At 36.7% G+C, this 19,847-nt stretch overlaps 1 protein-coding gene across 6 annotated transcripts in view; it reads left to right on the top strand.

The window, feature by feature from the left end:
• ADGRL2 (adhesion G protein-coupled receptor L2) overlaps positions 1 to 19,847 on the top strand; it is a 155,733-nt gene that overhangs the window by 89,283 nt on the left and 46,603 nt on the right. For all 6 annotated transcript variants that reach the window (XM_053984946.1, XM_053984944.1, XM_053984945.1 and 3 more), the window contains exon 4: positions 16,067 to 16,176. In XM_053984946.1, coding sequence (XP_053840921.1) covers positions 16,067 to 16,176 — 110 coding nt within the window. The remainder of the gene's footprint in view (positions 1 to 16,066; positions 16,177 to 19,847) is intronic.

Here is a 19,847-nt window from a genome sequence, read left to right as displayed (position 1 = left end):
ATTTTGCTTTCTAAATATGCACAAACAAGGCAAACCTGATTTTCCATAGGTAAGGTTAAACATAAAAATATATCAGATATAATAGATGAACTTAGTCAACTGTAATTTTTTTAGCTAATCTTCCTTTTTAAAACATTGCTGCAGAAAAGTAAAAGGATTGAAAGAGGAATAAGTCCTCCTCGGCAGTGTTTGTTTTTTCTGTTGTATCTATCCTGTCCTATCTATAGCACAAGCAACACATGTACCTTCAATTACCATGTCCATCATGACACCAGTGACGAGTTCACGCCTGGGTTTTTGTTACCATGAACTCTTCTCACATGGCAATGCTCCTAACCTGTTACGTCCATCATCCCCCTGTGAGACAGCTGCACTTCAGCAGAGGGTTTTCACAGCGTGAGCGACGCGGCCCTGCCCCGCTGAGTGACCAAGGCAAAGCTGAAGGAAGCAGCACATCCATTCCTACTCCCAGGATTTAATTTTTCTTAATGCATGCCATGGGAGATCGGAAGACTGGAGATGTTACTTCTTTTCCATCTATTCACACGTCCAAGAAATAGGTAATTTTGAAAACTCCTATATATAAAGGAGTGAGACATTTTTGAAAGAAAACGAGTTGTATTTCAAAGAAGACTCATCTCTGAAGCCCTCTTTCCTGTTCCTGCATGTCAGGTCTGCAGAGAAAGCACTGTCATACCATATTAGTGTCCTTTCAAATGAAAACAAGTTTGGTCTGTTCCGTAATGTGAGTGGATAAAGCAAATCTTCCACTGGACTCCAGGCTTGGGTGGACACTGGGTAAAATCTATAACCGATGAATCTCATTCATCGTAGCAAAAAGGTGTAATCAAAAGGAAACTTGGCACAGGGTGCTCTGCTAATAGAATGCAGAGCCTGCTGTGGGTCACTGCAGACCTGAATTCCAGCCTGTGCAAGACTTCCAAAGAGAAGCATTTCAGAGCCTCTTTCAAAAACAGCTCCTTCAGACAGGGCCCAGGGTTGATTCAGTATTTAAACTGCAGCACACTTCAGGTTGGCATTTCTTGGTGGTATGACTTACAGCCTTTTTCACGGGCTGGATTTTATCCTTTGCCATTTGGAGCTGCCTGTAATTGAGGTAATGGCACACTGCACTTCGGGGGTCTGCCAGGCGTCAGCAAGGGCTCTGCTGACCCCTGCTGCTATCCTTGCTTTTTCCCTTGCTTTTCCTTCTGCAGCCGAAGGTTGCCTCTCTTTGCTAAGGATACTATCAGGTGAAAAGTGTTTTCGAATAAGAGGTACAGCTTGCCTTTTTCTGCTTTCTGCATGTCTTTTTCCTTTTTATGTCAGAGAAATCCTAGTGCTGATGACAGGGTTTATAGGCTGTTGTGGATCGGGTACATTCTTGGAATTTGCACACATTGGAAGTTCTGTCATACTGATGCTGATCTCACAAACGAGGACCTTTTGCTTTGGCATGCCAGTGCTTTCTGTTCCAGCTCGTTTACAACTGCTTCACAAAACATTTACCATATAACATTATCAACATTAGATGTCTTTTTCTTAAGCACCCTTTTAAAACTAAGACTTCTATTAATCTGAAATAGATCTTAGTACAGCAGTCAACCCTGTGACTATTTCGATGTAGCAGAAGCTTAAAATGCTCTTTATTGTGAAACTAAGCTTTTCACAATACTGAGCTGTGGCCAGATTGATTTTTGTTTTGCTTTCCATGTGTTAGTCACAAGACTTAGTTATGGCTCGACTACGAAGAAAAAAGCAAAAATATGTGTAGACTGTTTTCATGAGCAAGGCATAATCACAGAGCCTAGAAGTTTCCTGTAACACACTGCAGTCCTTGGTGTTATTACAGCACAAAACAGTAATACCTGTGACTGAGAAGAACCTTTTCTGTCATTGTGTATTTTCACTATCATTAATTCTTAATATGAAAGTAGTAGGTCTAGCTTTACTCATTAAAAATAGGGGGATTTATTAATGGGGTAGTTCTATCATGGCATTACTTAGTAAATGAAATAGAAATCCTCATATTACAAGGTTCTTAACAGTCAGGTGAGGGGAAATAGCTGTCAGTGGTACTTGATCATCGTTTTGCAGTGTGTTCTATTTTAATTTCCTGCAGAAGAAATTTTACTACACACGTGCAAACACATAACACGTGGGCGCGTGGCTGTAGTCAAGACATTGGACAGGCTACAGAAAAACAACAAAAGGATCTTTCATACCAACTAATTACATTTAAAATTTAGATTTAGTTTACTTCAAAAAATATGGGATTCATTATTTTACTAGGGTGTAGCTTGATATTCTATTTAGTGTTTTCATATCTTATATTCAGGTAGTTTTCTTCTTTTATTATTGGAAAAACCACAATCAAATTATTCTTAAGTCAGCGTATCTCATATCTGGCAGGATCATATATACACACTCATCAGTCTTTCCTTGCTATTCATGGGGTGAAAATAAATGTAACTACCTATACATATAGATGCATAAAATTTTAAGTATTATATACTGTTGCTTATGTATTTGAGCTTCATAAAAAATACATGCTTTCAGCCTCTGATTTTCTTGTGGGTTTTTTTTTTCTGCTTTTGCTGAAATGGTCTTTACTAGGTGTGCACACTGTTTAGCCCAGTTAATCACGTACTGTATGTTTTGGGTGCGTAATTACCTCTCTTAGTAATTTGCTAATTTTTTAGAGAACTTGACTGAGACAACATTGCTTAACCTTCAGCACCTTTCAGTTGAATTTTGTGTCCTCTTGAATGAGTTTGCATGAATTTTACATGGTTTTCATATTTCCAGTCTAGCCATTATAAGTTCCTGTTTCAGTTGCAGTCAAAACTTTATTATTAAAAAGTTCTAATTTACTTATATATTGCTGTACCAAATTTAGTTCATATGGAATAATAATGTAATAGTTGAAGCCTATTAATTCCTCCCACCCCAATAAAACCTCTATAATACTTAGCCAAAACAGCTACATTATCTGATAAGTTGATTTAGGACTTTACACATGTGTTCATATAGCCATTTATCTCAACCCTTTCTGAGGAGACCTTTATTAAGCTGTGATGACTGCTGAATATGAAATGTAACCAAGATTATTTTTTTATTCAAATATAATTTAAATATTCATCAAAGAGGAGTTATGCTTGAAACTGACAGAGACTATTAACATCAAAAAATATAATTAACTGCACTGGGTATCATGAAGCAGAGTTAGCCAAATAGCTGAGAGGTCTAATTGCTCTAGAGTCTGAGAAGCAATGGTTTTATTTTATACTTTCGCTGTGGAATTAATAGTGATGTGGTTTCCTACGCGAGGCAATTAAAAGCTGCCTGTTAAGGTTCATTGCACTATAGGAAATATGTTGAATATCACTTAGTAAACAGAGCCAACATGGAAAAGGTACATGAAGATGGGCGGAGCGGGGTACAGATCATAAATTAGGACAGATTAATATGAATTAAATATACGTAAGTAAATTATGAGTACTTGCTAGTGTTAAAAGTCAGCAGTAGCCATGAAAGTAAAAAGTTTTCCTTAGTAACATAAAGGAAATGGAATTTAAAGATTATTACAGTGAAGATGTTTAATTCAGAGGAAAGAAATAGAAGAGTAACATGGGTTTAAAAATTAAAAACTATCTACAGAGTAGTAGAGAAATTAGCAGATCTCATATTCTGTAAATGTCTTTCTGCCACAGAATAATCTCCTACTTACAATAAAAAGAACCTTCTGACCTTTGTGGCTCAATTAAGCTTTTAGTTGTATTCAACAAGAAAAGTCTTCTTTGTTGAATCCCACAGATTCTGCCTGTGTCCAGAATATACATTCTAAAAAGGGATGACCATATTCATGGTATTTTGACATTAATGAGGTTGCTGAAATCGAAGAGTTTAAGGATCAAAGATACAAGCAATGGTGGTATTTTACAGCATTTCTTTTTTTCCCTCTCTAATAATAAAATTGTGATTTAATTGCTTAATAAATGGGCCATGATTACTGAAAGACATGGATAATTTACCTCTTTCCGTTTTATCTTCTCCATATTGCAGAACAATAATTAGCAAAAATACTACTGCTGCAAATGAAAGAAGTTTTTATTTTTTTTCCCTCTGTGTAACTATGAATGAAAGGAGTTTGCATGTGTGTCTTTTAGTCTAGTATGATACTCAGCTTCTATGGTTTCTAAGAAGCAGTCTAAACAACTAATGTCATACTGGTAAAATAAAATCACACAAAGAATTCAACTAGAATTCCTGCTTTTTCTAAAGATTGGCTGCCTGTTTCATACATTATTTAGCAGGCTCGCCCTGTTTATATCAGTGACATAAGAGTGCGTGCTACTTTCTCAGAAGAGCACTGTCTTTGCCGCTTCACAGCACAGTGCCTTGTACTCCCAGGCTTGCACATGGTGTTAGCAGATATTTAAAGCACTCCAGCTTAACATTTTATAGGTCATGATGAACTGAGCCTATAAAACAAGTTACTGCAATGAAGTTAATGCAGTCTTAAGAGTGTTACCTAGACCGAATACTCAATATTCAGGATATTTTTAGCCCACTGTAGACATATCAATGAGAAGGAAAGGTTCTTACCATCAGGAATTTTTTTCCATGTCCAACCTGATTTACAATACACTTGCAGTACAGAAGCTTTACTACAAATTTACTATTGAAAGCCATTTTTTCAGGTTTACCCAGTAACTATAGGGACCTTTGAATTTCAAATTGTTCTACTACACACACACACATACACATGCAAAACAGAAAAACAAGAGAAGAAATGAGGCAGAAAAAGAATTTAATTGGGCAAGCTGCTCTGACCAAAGTCATGCACTTTGAACACCTTGGAGGAAGAAGTCTGACTCCTTCTCAGTGACATCAACCTGTACAATGTTTCATCTGGCAAGATATGTATTTTGCTGTTGTAGGTGCAAAGGCATCTATATTCCTTTCTTAGTAGTAATCTGTGCTCTTAAACCTTACTGTTCATTGCTTCTCAGATACCTTGCTTCTTGTGATATACATCTATATAATGAAGGAGTAGTTTGGAAATATATTTAATACACACATTTTTGCAGAGCTGTAAAATTGTTTTGCCATAACTCAAGAGTTTGTGCTCTGTCTATTAAATACTTTCTTTTAGGCTGAATTGTAAGTGTAGCAATAACGTGACAGTTCTGAACCCATAATCTTTCCCTGTTTACTGAATTTATTACAGACATTGAGTTCAACTCCACTGTTACACTCATGAAACTGTAGGTGTTTTCTCATCTAGGATGTAGCAGCAGTGATATTACTTTCAGTATATTATTCTGGTGCCAGCATTACTGGTGGGTATGAAAAACATAATTTACTTTGTGTATTTAGGTTTCTTGGATAATTTTGCTGCCTTTGTGACAGAGATACAGCAAAAGAACACCTCCTGGAGTCACATTTAAAACAGGAGCACTTTGGGTAACGTACTGTAGACAGAACACATATGAGTTAGAGCTCACTTATCATGGATGCCATCAGCACTGCCTTGTTGCTTTCTTATCAGCCACTTCCTGCTGTCAGCCCAGTGCTTATTTCAATAGTAAAGGATTTGCATCAAATGTAACACAGCATTATGTATGGCTAACATGCGGTTTTTAATTGTGCAGGCACACGAGACTCCTTCAGTGGTAGACAGTTTCATAAAAGGATTAGATCATGAATATTTTTGACACAATTAAAGATTATCTGTGCACTGACAAAGTGAAGCCAGTGAATTTTCTGATGTATGTTTTACAGTGGTGAATCTGCTTGGCTTGTGTAAAAACCATTTGCAGAAAAGACAGGATTTTTGCAGATATGGGAACAAGCAAACCAAAGCAGGCCCCTAAACTTCATTGGGCTCAAAACTGGAAGTTCCAGGAACCAGAGAGTGCACAGTTCAAATCAGTAACTTAATCCCTTTTCTTCAGATTCAAAGAAAAAGTGGAATTGTGCTTTCCAAGTTAGAACAGCATACTTTTGCAGGGGAAGTCCTATACCTGGAAGCCCTGCAAGCTTTCCAGATGATAATTAGATCCAGACATTACTGTGGGTAATGAATAACAGTGCTTTTGTGACAGGCATTCCTCTCAGAAGAAAAGAAAGTACTTGTAGTGAGGACTCTCAGACACATTTTAATAGGAAATGACACCACTGTTACAGAGATGATTAAAGATCTACCAAGGGACAGCACTTCTGGAAAAAATCAGCAGATGAAATGAGAAAAGCTGTAATTTTATTATTAGTTATCAGTTAAATACGTGTAACTTTAAGGCCATGAAATCTGCAGTAAAAATTATGAGAAAAAGGACTGTACCTTCTTGATAGCAGATTGCACTTTTATAAATCTCTTAAAATAATCAAATTTTCTTTTGCCTATTGCTCAGCATTTTGCTCTGAGTTCTGTTGAGCTGTATAAATGAGTCACTCTGCAGCCCTATGGAGTTGGTGGATATGCCGCAGTGGGCACATGGCCTCTGTTGATGAAAATGATAACCCAAAAAGGGGATATTCCCCAAGGCAAGTTTACAAAAAAACAATTTATTCTTTTTCACCCTGTAAAACTCATCTTACATGCAGGATCTCTTGCATTATTACAAACTCTAATCCTCTGAGTGGGTAATTAACGGACCAGAAAAGCCATTTGTGGAAAGAAAGAGCCATAAGGGTGAAAAATATTTCTCTGCTGAATGATCTTTAAGGAGTAAATAATTACAAGAGTGAGAGGTTTGGGATGACCAATCTAAATCTGAACATAATTAGGATGAACACACTTTGAAAGTCGAAGCAGTTGGCATGTGCAACAATTCTCATTTCAGAAGACTAATTAAATATTTAAAAGCCCAAACCCCCTCACTATTCACAGAAAAATAGCCTGCCACAAAAGGGTCTGTAACTTTGCAGATAATTAGGAAGGGTTATAGGGGAAAAATCATGGATTGGCTCCAAGGTTCTGCAAGGTCACATCTTATTATGGTGTATCTTTTATATAGTCTGATAACAAGATCTTGCTAATTTAATCTAAGTAGGGCATCCCATAGCGATTTCCCATTTTCCTTGTTAAAAATATGATCATTTTTCCATATGTTGACTGCAATAGGTGAATATTTTTGTAAATAATTTTTCCTAATTGATACAGGCTATAATATTTTTAATTATTCAAGGTGAATGCATGTGTTAAAGTTGCGTTAGGGCTGCGCCCACTGCATGCCTCATGTGAAGTTGTCCTCAGCCAACCTGTTGCACAGGGAAACCAAAGGACTCTATGGAATCTGGTTGTCTCAGTGGCCAGTTCTGTAAATGACTAAATCTTAATTTCCTGTTAGAGGCAAAATAGTTTTTTGTTGAATATGCATTTCTGTATGCAGAAGAGATGTGTTAAACTCAGGAGACCCGTAGCGAATCAAGCTGAATTTGCATTGCACAGACTTGGAGGTCTGGTGGAAGTGTGAGCATTGAAAGTGTACGAAGGCTTCTGTTTCAAAAGTTTCAGTAACAAATCATACCTGTCATCTAACATACCTTATTTTAGTAATTAAAGTGGGTGATTGTTAAAAATGTATTTCAGATCTGTGCGAATTAACTTGAAGGATAAGGCTGCATGTTTTCAATATTATAATTCTCTAAGTTACTAATTTAATAATGACTCAGAAACTGTCTTAAGTTACATAACTTTTAACTACGTTATGAATATGGTGCATGCCAAGCCATGGATAAAAAAAGATCAACTGTGCTGCAAAAAAAAGAATTCTGAAGGGTTTTTACTGTTATCCTATACTCTGTGCCTGGTAGTCTCTTCTCTGCAAGTCTGTTGCAGTGTTATTCCTAAGGATCAGACACTGTGCTTCAGGATTTTCTCTTGGATTTTCTATAGCTCTGCTCTAGCACTGTGCCTCTGAAATAAATGCCCCTTTGTAAAGCTCTGGGTTTATTTAAAGCCCCACGTTTCTCCCCTGAAACCTGCTCAACACACGAGGCATGATGCTGCACTCGTGCTCATTCAGTGTGAATAATCTGTGCAAATTGCTCAGATAGGACGATGCTGCACTACTAAAGTTTTCATTAGTAAGGAACATAGCTGCAGGCTATTTATTTTGTCTAAATGGTGAAACATTTAATTGGATCTTTTGAACTTATTACTTTTCAGCAGTGCGGATCTGCTTGGCTTAGTTGGTGCTCTAAAATGTAAACTGCCTGCAATCCCATGCTGCAGCTTGCTTGCAAATACGCATAAATGTAAATAATATGACAATTATTATTATGATGAAAATGACTGTATTTCTATTTCTTATTCCTCAGATGGGGTTGCGTTAGAAACATTTTCTCTAAAGAACAGGTCTTCTGCATCATACTGTTACGGGGTTTGGGTCTGCACCTACACAGACCTCACCAGGAGATTGTTCCATTTACTTTGCACACCTCATTGCATCTTTGATACTTAGTTTTACTGTCCTTGATTTAGAGCCATGTCCTCACAATCTCTGATTGGTTTAGTAGGCCTTTGGTATGTGTGGTAGAAAGTAGTAGAGATAGAAAAGCAGGATTAAAATAGCACCTAAAAATACCAAGAGAAAGCAGGAGTTGTGTATTCCACTGGAATCCACTATTTTTTTTCAATTTTCTTTTTTTTCCTCTCCCTGTTTTATCTGATGCTCCAGTTTCAGGTTAATGATAACCCCATAATAATAGCATTTACACCAAGAAGAAAAGTATTAGAACAAGGATGAACTGTAACAAGAAAAACTATTTCTGATAGCTTTGATGTGAGTAAGTGAGAAGATTTCTTATTTTAACAGTGACTGCTTTGAACTTAGAGACATGAATACTAAAAGGCAAATGGGTCATAACTAAATGTATTAAAGTTGTAAGAAGAGGTTGAAAGCAAGAAATATAGTTAAATTACTTTGCCATACAAGTCTGATACACATTCATTGACAGTGAATCAGACTGGGTAATTCTAAGAAAAGGCCTATGGGAGTTGCATATTTTATGCTGTGTTTTATTGTCTATTTGGAGTTTTTATGCTTAATGCATACCCTTAGACTCCCATAAGATTACATTGTATAAAGGAAGCACAATTAAATATTATTGCAATTTTTTATTGGGCAAATGGAAACAAAGCTATAGGGCACCTTCTCCTACAATATTAATTATACACTATTTAGCTTCCTTATATGTGTTTACTTGGTAATTAGGAAGATTCAACAAATCATCAATATTATATTTTGAAAGAAAGCAGAAGGAAAAAACACCTTTTTTTTTTTTCCCCCAAATATTTTTCATCCAAATCCCCCAGATTTATTACTGTAATGGTCATGGTGCCAAGTGCATAGGAAATCCTAGGGCTAGTTCATGAATTTTCAAACCAAGCTGTAGGATGCCTCACTGCTTTAGCAGTCATAGCTGAGTCACCAATATCTAGACACAGCTCTTATGGCCAAATTCTGCTATCATACCTGCTCATGTATCTCCTTTTGGCTTTTAGATAATGAAAACTGCCAAGCACAGCTCACTAAATCCATTTCCTCTTTGAGCTCAGTAAAATAGGTGCTATTTCTTTCTTAAATGCTCTTTCCCCCATAATAGTTTTGGGGCTTCTAACTTAAAAATAATTTTTAGAAAATCTTACAAATGAATAAGCAACGTTGTCAGTGTATCTTCCTAGGTTTGAAAAGGCCAGTCCCAGGATTAGAGATCTGTCCTTAGGGGCATGTGGCTCTGTAGGATGTGTGCACTCACTCATCCTGCATGGGAAGGGTAGTGCTTGAGCACTGTGGAAACAGCAGTGATGGCTGGCCAATCCTCCTTCAAATCCAGGCTTTAAAGGAAGGCTGGATTTTCTCAGCAGGACTTTTTTCCAGGCTTTGGTTTGCTAACTCATTAGGTCTCAGTACGTAATAATGTATGGCTTGTGAGGTGAATTTGAAACTCAGAATTTAAATACTTTCCTTTAAATTTATCTACTGTGGCATTTCTTTGTGCATACTTATATATCAAAAATAAGTATAATAAAATAAAATCTCAGTTTTCTATTTTATACGTAAGTTTTGTAATAAAACATAGCATTTAAGTAATATCTGATATCTTCATACATCTGTAACTTTGCATTTAATGACAGGAGCGGAGGTTTAGTGAATATTCATACGAAAGCAAAACCACATCCCACATGGCAGTTGTAGACCATTAGGAATACAGCTGTAAAGACAGCTCCTTACTCTGGGTAATGAGGTTCAGGAATTTTTCAGTGTAAGTCATCACATGAAGTGCATTCATCCCGTATTCCCATATCTTTTCACTCAGACTGCAGCTCACCCAGGGTGAATAAGGAACAAGAAGACCATATGGAGTATGTGGTGCTGCAGCTCGGAGTTTACGTGCCTCGAGTGGTGTTTAAGCAGGTTGCTGCAGGCGATATGCAGGAACATGCCATCATGCTGGCTTTTAAGTGTTTAATCAATATGCTGAAAGAGAAATATCATCAGAACTGGCTTGAAAGTTTCAAAACACACCAAGATAGTTTTTTTAATGTATCAACAATGTTACTAAAAATTAATTTTACTTACTAAATGTGGGTTTGTATCTTTTTTTTTTAATAGTGAATTACATGTGATTGTTTGCTGTGTTTGCATTTCACCCTACTTAAGGAAACACTACATTCACAGAAATACAACATTAGGAATACCCAAAATTATCTTGATAGGTTTTTTCTGGCTATACATTAATCCATATCCTTTTCAAAATAGCATGATGTTTCTTTCATGTTGCTATCTTTGTCGAAGTTGTGTATGCAGAACAAAAGCATTTGAAGGATACATTGCAATGTGGTCATTATTTCATATATACCTTATTTTTGCAAACTGCAAGAACCACTTGTTAAGGATCTGTTTGTATCTTTCTGTGTCAGATGTGACTTGCCCACAGAGATGACCTCTTCCCTCAGTCAGTTGGTTTGGTCCATGCAGTGCTAATGTCTTTCCAGATTCCGTTTCTCAGATCCCAGTGCTTCATTTTCGGGTCCAGCCATGATGCACTGTGGTTTTCATTTTAATGCTGGAGTATTTGTTCAAGTCCATAGATTGTGCGTTTTTAATCTTCCTTAGAACAATGGTGAATAACAGCCCTTGGCAGGAGATAATGAAATTTTCTTAATTTATATTTTCAAGCAGAAGCTTCAATTGAAAATGGCATCCTATGGCCTGCAGACATAGCTCTAGTGCAAGTTTCAGGGGAGCTGTAATAATAATGCAGTGCCAGCAGTGACGAGGAATGATAGGACAGTGAAGAAGCAATTTAAGAAAGAAAAGAGAATGTACCAAAGCTTTATTGTAGCATATCTAATGATCTGCTGAAGATTCCCAATAGCTTTGGGAGCATGACAGGAGAAACTAATGTTATCTTGCCAAAACAGAAGCCCCTGCTTAATCAGCAGAACAAGATTATTGATTAAAACACCTCGCACAATAGATTGCACATGGAATCTCATCTCCATACATTGCACATGAAAAAGTGCAATAATAAGCATAAGGTAATGATAATAATAATAAAAAAAAAAAACCAAAAGCAATTTGTTGGGAATTGCACAAGTCAAGATTAGAGTTGAAATACAAACAAATTATCATGGAAAATACAGCTGTCCTTATAGCTGAGCAGAGAGGATGGATGCAGCAGGGACAGGGTTACATCATGAGCAGAAGATAATACCAGCCCTGCTGGAGCTGCTTTACTTTCCTTTTTCTTTCTGTATTCATCTGAAATGCGAAGGGCCATTCCTCATTTGCACAGTCTTCTTCCTGAGGTGAAAGGAGTTCAGACATTATACTGTAGCTGTTAATTAAACACTCCATTTGATTTTTAGATTACTCTAAGTGATGCATGTGCATTATGAAGATGTAACCTTCCTTCATTCATACTAAAATACAGAAGGAGCGCGTGTCAGAGTCCACAATTGCTCCTTGCATTCATGAGAATAGTGGTAATTCCGGCATTTCCCCTTGCAAAACTGTTGTTGCTGCTAGCACAAGAACCTGAATTATCATTCTTTCATTACTACAGTTAGTTCTTTCCTAACTAGCATTTCAAATTTAATTCATACATTACCTTTCCTAAGTTAACTTAGTTACTGAGTTATACAGACCTCTTTGCTGAACTGCTGTATTTCCTTGTAAATGACAAAGTCATTGCATCATAAATCTTTGTGAATATTGTGAATTCTTCTTGAGTGTGAAGACATTTCTCAGTGTGCAATCATACAAATTTTAAGATTGTACATAACCCCCTGAAAATGTCCATATTTTAACATATGCTGGGGAAGTATGCAGTTATGTAGATTGCAGAGCACTTAAATGGTATTTAAAACCTACAGAGAATTTAAACACTAGGTTACAAACACTGAAGCACCAGAGTATTTGTGATTTGTCTTAAGTTTGCAGAAATTACAGCTGGTTTGTATCACACCTTCATTGGAACAATTCTAAAAGCATTTGAATAGATAGACCAAATTAACAATATATTATGTAGACAAAAAACTTTTGATAAAATGAATGAGGGACTTCAAGTTATTCGCCAGTTCAGGTTTTTGAGGTTTGGATTTTTAATTTTTTTTTTTTTCCTGGTGGTGTCTAGGCCAATTTTGCAATTTCCAAGGCACTTTATTTCTACAATAGTCTTGTTTTGGAGAATACTGTGACAAAAAAGGTGCTTGCCTATTACAAAGAGGAATGGGTCACCATATATAAGTCTGTGACAGTGGAATATCCTCTTCTTCAAGCACAATGTTTCTAAGTGTAAAGGTTTCTTAAAATGATGAAGTTCTGCTGTGGCAGTGATGAGGTAGCTTTGATAATCTGTAGCCACGTAGAATAATCTGCTGTTTAGTGCTATTTTGTAGAGATTGGAGTCTCTTTTATCCAATATGCTACAGAATTTGGGGCTTCTTGTCTTTAAGAAGCTCAACTGAAACCCTTACCAGTTTGTAAAATGTATTTTCGCAGACAGTAGCAGAAGTATAGGCCAATAGCTAACAGAGAAGTATCCCTAGTTTTACAGAGAAAAACAGTTCAGCAGACAGAAGGCTTTAATTTATCCAGAGAATAAATCACAGTAGTGTAAATTCCCTGAATTACCTGTCTCAGAACTACCTCTGCAAAATTCACTTATTCTTCGTTTCTTCTCTGTAACCCTGAATTAGGATTGACAGCTGCTATAGTTGCTGTTGGTTTTTCTTAAAAGTTTCACTCTAATGGAAATATGACCACTTAATAGGTAAAAAATGGTTACCTGAATGTCAGCTTTTTAAACTGTGAATATCCTAATCAAGTGTCTTTAATTTGAATTCTTAGAAGTGTATGTAAATCAGTCAGGTTTTATAAAATACAGCCAACAGTGCAGCAAAATGAGTGATTTGAATGTGCAAACCTAATACTTAAAGCACAAATACACTATTCATGTAGTTATTCAAGTAGTTCCACTTCTTGGGGAAGTGCTGATGAGCCTGGTAACACTGCTGTGTACTGCAGCAGTGGACATAACTTGTTGTTTTGTAACTGGGGTCTTGGGTTTGGCCAAAGGGGAGCAAAACGTGACCATTTGCACAGCAGGTGAAACTTTTCATAAAGGAATTGTCAAAAGTTTTTAGAGTGTTATCAATTTCCTGTAAACACCACTCAATGCCTGAAGTTTGACTCTGACACTTACTGTACAAAGAAAAAAAACCTGCATTTTCTTCTGTATTATTATTACATATCCTTTTGATAAAACCTAGCATGAAGTTGTTCTCAGTTTCCTGGCTGATGGCAGCATTATGAATCTTTTACTGGGAGAAAATGAAACTGAAGAAAACAACTCTTCACAGGGAAATTAGTCTATCTTTCTCTCACTGCTAAATATGACCTTGGTTAGCTTCATTCTCAAGCAATTTCTCCCAACATGTACTCATTTTATTTTGTAACAAATAAATAATTCTGTCTTAATTGCTGCTCATTTAAGTATAAAATAAAATTTTCATACAGCTCAAAGCTGTGGAAACCATCATACTGAAGATCCAGTAGAAGAAGTCTTGTAGGAATTACTTTGGCTCCAGTGTAAGGCTTTTGCTAAAGGAATGCAAATTTAAGGAAATTTGCTACAAAATCTTACATGCCAGATTTTCTCATGCTGGTTAGTGTACCTGAGGTGTGGCATGTACAAACCCCTGTATTGGGGGTATTGCAGAGAGGCCTGTGAGGTTTGGGCCACGTTGCCTTCTCCTGCTTCTACAGCCTCCATCTACACCACACACACAGCACTGCCCCTTCATGGGAGGGGCTGTGTGCACATGTTCTCATTTTACACACTGAGTACAGTGTTTTCTCAGCAGGCTGGGTGCACATTTCACCACTTCAGCCTGGCTCTGAAGCCACTGGGTGTGTCAGAGTTGTTCCACACTCTGACAGTCCTGTATGAGCTGCTGCACTGACTGACTGAGCCATTGGGCTGGGAGTGCAGTGGCCTTGTTTGTGCAAAAGCTGTGCACAGGACATGGCTTTGCCCTCTGGAAATGGTGGCAGATGAATTCCCAGCACCCATCCATGGTTGTGTATACATACAGAAATCCCTGACTATATCCAATTAGTTCTGCAGTTATGAGGCTTAAAATGGTAGAAATGAGCAACTTCTAAAAAAATTTTAAACAAAAATTTTAAAAAAGAGGAAAAAGAAAAGAAGAGTTAACTGATCAGCTCTGAGAGCTTTTGTCTGAGAGTTTGCTCAGCAGAGAGGCATAACATGTCCTGACTGGCTCTGTGCTAGTTTGATTACTATATAAAAAAGGAAGTCATTTATAATAGAGTTCTTTGATCCTTTTTATGAGGTAGCATGAGTTATTCTAATACCTGTTGGCGCTGTGCAGCTGTGGAAAGCCACTGATACAAGGCACGTTGTTTTAGCTTGGGTTATGTGGTATTCAGGAGTATGGGAAGAAGTAGGGCGATAGAAAAGTTGATGTACAGCTGGAGTCAAGGGCTAGTCTATTACTTAAGTTCAGACTTCTGTTACTCAGTTTGCTGACAAACAAAACTAATCCCTGAGAAGATCAGCCAAGCTCTTTCCCTTTTAGTCACCAAACTCCCTGACCTTCCCTGTTTTTTCTTTCTCTTCCTTGTGACTGTTTTCCTGTATTACATTTTGACTATCTCTTCAAGGTTAGGTGATTGTTCACTTTTAACTTCCAAGCCAATATTTGGGTTTTGGGGGTTTCTTTTGTGTGGGTTGTTTTTGTTTTTTTTTTTTTTCTGGAAAAAATAATAGTAGTCTAAAATCTATTATTATTATTATTACCCTTCAAAAACATGAAGTTCAGTAGATCCTCTCAATTAGAGGCATTGTAATAAAGTTCTTCTTTGTATGCAAATGCATTTTCTTTCATTGTTAAGCAAATAATTGTTATGTTTCAGTCTCCTCAAAAATACATCTGAATTAATTTTCTTTACTGCTTCCTGTAGCCTAACAGAGGAAGCTTAGAGTCCACCAATTGCTCCTAAAATAATTAAAATGTAAATGCTAATGTTCTTTGTCTAAAATAGCTTTTCCAACCAAAATAATTTCCTTGAATCACAAGAAGAATCTCTCTGAGATGTAAATGTGAATGGTTATTCAGCAGGATGTATGTCTCTAAAGATGGAAGGAATTGTTCATTGTTGTTCTGACACATTATTCAAAATTGCACATTTTTTCAATCATATCGTCTTTGCATTTTATCTTTATTTTATTGAACAGTAGTATCAAATCAGTATAAACTTGGTACTTGATACAGCTATCTCTGCCAGTGGGGACAGTTAAGATAACATCGACCTCCAAATTTAAAAGTATAAAGCCTGAACTAAAATATTGTCCTGAAGTCTTCTTTTGGACTTGGGCTAATTAGTATTAATTAACTTTGTTGTCTTATGGATTGAACTGCCCAAGTGTGAAGAGAGTTAGCACCGATTGTAGTCCTTCAGTATGAACTAGCAAATTAAATGTAATTTTAAATTAATTAGCTTGCTTTCTTTTCCTATTACAGGTGCAACAACCGAACACAGTGTATAGTAGTTACTGGGTCAGATGTGTTTCCTGATCCTTGTCCTGGAACATACAAATATCTAGAAGTTCAGTATGAATGTGTTCCTTACAGTAAGTATAATCTTTTTATTCTTGCTCACTTCCTCTGGCCCTCACAATTGAAGCTGGAGTGCTGTTACATGGAAAAGAAGCATATGTTTATGGCCCATGGACCCATTATGCATGCAAAGCACTTGCAGACTAGGGCCTCCAATTAGCTTCACAAAGTGTGGAAGGAAGCCATGGTGTGATGCTGGCCAAGTGTCTGTCTGTGTTCTTAAGTGTTTGGCTTTTAAGGCTACTGTTTTTCCAGAAAACAAACTCAAATTAGCTATTCAATAGGCCAGATAGAAATTTGTACTTTTGCCCGCAACCAGTTGCTGACAAATTGGCTTGGCTCACAGACTTGTAAAGCAGGAATTGACTTCAATTTTAATCATGATCTACTTGAAAGGCTACCTGCTGCTGTGGTGACTTTGGGTGCACAGCAAAACCCAGCACTGACATTCAGAGGCAAGTGACCCAGTTGGGGGACATTGTAAAAGGATTTTGTGCTTTGTTATAAATGGACGCAGATTCAGAGTGAATAATTCATTAATAAGATACTCACACTGTGTTCTTTAAAAGCAAAGGGGAAAAGAGTGAGAAATAAATGTTTGCTTTTAATTGAAAGATAAAATATCTGTTGTGTCTTGAATCAGCTAGCAAAATAGAGTTTTTCACTGAAAACAAAGTAAATAGTGAAATCATGATGAGATAGAAAAATATGAAGTTATGGCTACTTCAGCAGTTTTGTACAATATTCTTTATAATGCCAAAGTTCAGTAGCTTTAGACATACTTCTTATTTCCTTGCAATAATTAATGCTTTTTTTTATTGACATGTATGCATGTTCATGAAAGTTCTGCAGATTCGACACTTTTAACTGGTTTTGCTTTCTTGTAAGGTCATTCTTTGCAGTGACTTCTCTCTCATCCCGTAACTCAACAGAGAAATAGCTGTGCTTGCAATGGAATTTGAGCAGTGCACTGATCATTCCCTTGAGTTATTATTAGGTGTGAATTTCTTGATCTGCAGTAATCCTTAACCAAAGTCGTATTTTCTGTTGGTACAGGAAACAGGCCAAGTCTGAGATGCAAAAACACTGTGGTGAGAGTATATATTGAAAAAGGAAGGAAATTAGTTCTGGCGTAAGCAAAGCCATGCCAAAACTGTCCATACTGTTTCCTGCAAAATTTAGAATTCTGAAACTGAAATACTACTGTGTACTGCTTCACCATACTGAACCTTCACTGTTGTTAAAGGCCAAGCACAGATCATCTGTTTTTTCTTCATTTCTGCTGTGTCATTGTGAAATGGTTGCTTGCTGATTTTTTTCCCTGTACCATTTGTAGGTTTGGAAGCCTACTGCAAACAGTGATCCCTAGTACCATTCCTCCTGTGTGTAGTATTGGTGGCTTGTTGTAACTGTTCTTCTTGTGCCACTTTTGAGGAGTGATGTCTTACCCCAATCTAACCAAAGTTTTGTTCCACAAAGACCACTTCTGCTTTAGCACTGTTTTCATTTCCAAATTCTCAGAAAGAGGGCAGTGCATCTGATTCCAAAACCTGAGGTCAGTCAAGTGGCAAGAAGTTACGTTTCCAGTTCCAGTAGGCTAGCTCATAGAGGAAAAAATGTAATGCAAATAATGTTCAAACATAATTTCTTATGCTGTTTTAGGAAGAGAAGTGTGGATATGTTCTACTGATTGGGTATTGCTATCTCCAGGAATCTTTTCTTTTCCAGTTTCTGAAGTATAGTGCCACAGCGCGGCCTACCCTGTACTCTAACTTGTAGTTACTTTAATTTTAAAGTGTTTATTTCTGTTTACTGTCAGTTGCATTGGCCTACCCTTTGAATTTCTGTAATTCTGTGTCTATCATAATTCAGGATTCTGGATACTTTCCTGTTTTTCGAAGTCTATAAGATGTGGAGTTTGTCAACTGCAGCATGTACAGTGATGACACTGCCCAATTCCAGAACTGAAAGAGGCATCACCTGTCATTACCAGCAGTCATCAAAAAGATTGCCAGTTACTAGAATGAGTTTTGAAGGTTGATTTCATATCACATTGTGCTTCAGTAGCCATTTTGATTGTTGACTCTCTTTCTTCCCTGTCCCACAAAGCCTATCTTGTTATTTTTCCAAGTTTCTTTTTTTGATGCCTGGTAAACTCAAGTTATCAAGTCTAAATTTTATTTCCTTACTTGTTCCAGAGCTCCTTATATAAATTTACAGAATGACTGAAATAATTAGATTTGCAAATAGAAGCTGTCTCAGTGTAAGAGACTTCTTAGGAAGGTAGGATAAGCTTTTGTGGGCCCGGGAAGGGAGGAGTTTAGTGACCACAGCACTTCTAACCAAAGTTCATATATTTAATGAATTTCATCTTCAGTTACTGCAAGACTGAAAAATTTGCAATTCTCACTGTGGTAGCTCTCAGTCCATGAGAGATGACAAACAGCAATTATAACAGGTTTTGTGGTGAAAGGTGAGAGTTCTTACACACTGGAGTTGCTGTCACCCTTGTACAAAATGCAGTTTATGAGCTCCTCTATGTCTTGCTGGCCTCAGAAATACATAACTGCTTTGCTTATTGGAAAGTATTTCATTTTGCAATTTAATTAAGTTTGAAAGTACTTAATAAATGCTTCCTTTTTTGCATCTAAAAGTGAAAAAAAAACCCAAAAAAGCAGCAAAATTATTTTTCAGGTACTCAGTTATAGCTCCAACAAAAATTCCAGACAAATTGATAGGCATTGCTTTGTCCTGAAATAATAAGAGTGCTATCAATTAAATTACAAAGAGATTGTACTGGACATTTCTCTCACTTAGGCTTCACGATGTATGTTGGCACTTTGACTAACAGAAGCCAGCCCTTTTATAAAGAACATCAAAAGTGCCATTTTGTATATCTCTGCATTTTTATTTTAAGCCTATTTTGGACTCAGGAATTCAATAGAAAACATTTTAAAGTGTTTTATTCTCTCTCTATGTGTATTGATTGGACTTTGCAGCATTTGTTTATTTCAATAAGCCCATCTGTCCCTGAAAAATTGGTGTACACCAATTGGTGTACAGCTGTACACCAATGCATGCAGAGCAGACGTGCCAGTAATGATTTCAGTTATCTTTTTCCCCCATCTCCTATTACTAATTCTAAGCAGGTAGAGTATCAGTATTGCTCTTTGGTGAGAAATAAGCACATGCATAGAAGTTCACAAACAGAATCATCTGAAAGTCATTAATACTAATGGTAAAACCTAAGAATTCATCTCAGACTACATCTTCAGTTTACTCAGATAAATCCAGAATTACAAATTGCAGAAAAATGAGTATTTTACCTAAAGATGTATAACAGTACAAAGGCTAGGAAAACTACTGCTCATTTTGAAAATATTGACACCCTCCAGTTCCCCTGCAAAGTTATGGAATTGTTTCCTGAAGAAATGCTAGATCAGATCAGATCAGCCAATACCATTCTCAGAATAATCATATGTAATTTTATTAAATGAAACTGAAAATCCAAAACTTTATATGAAACTTACAAAGGAATTTTTCAGGATAATACTATAATACTGAAAATGTAATAGCTGTGCAAATAGTTTTGATACACTTCCCTGGTATCAGCAGCTACTGTTACACAGCTTGGTACATCTGTCATTTTCCAGGTCATTTTATGAAACCAGGGGAGCATATTTCA

This window comes from Vidua macroura, chromosome 9 (genome assembly GCF_024509145.1).
Source record: "Vidua macroura isolate BioBank_ID:100142 chromosome 9, ASM2450914v1, whole genome shotgun sequence".
Classification (NCBI taxonomy): Eukaryota; Metazoa; Chordata; class Aves; order Passeriformes; family Viduidae; genus Vidua; species Vidua macroura.
The sequence above is the reverse complement of the archived record's forward strand: the minus strand, read 5'-3'. Positions and strand labels throughout refer to the sequence as shown.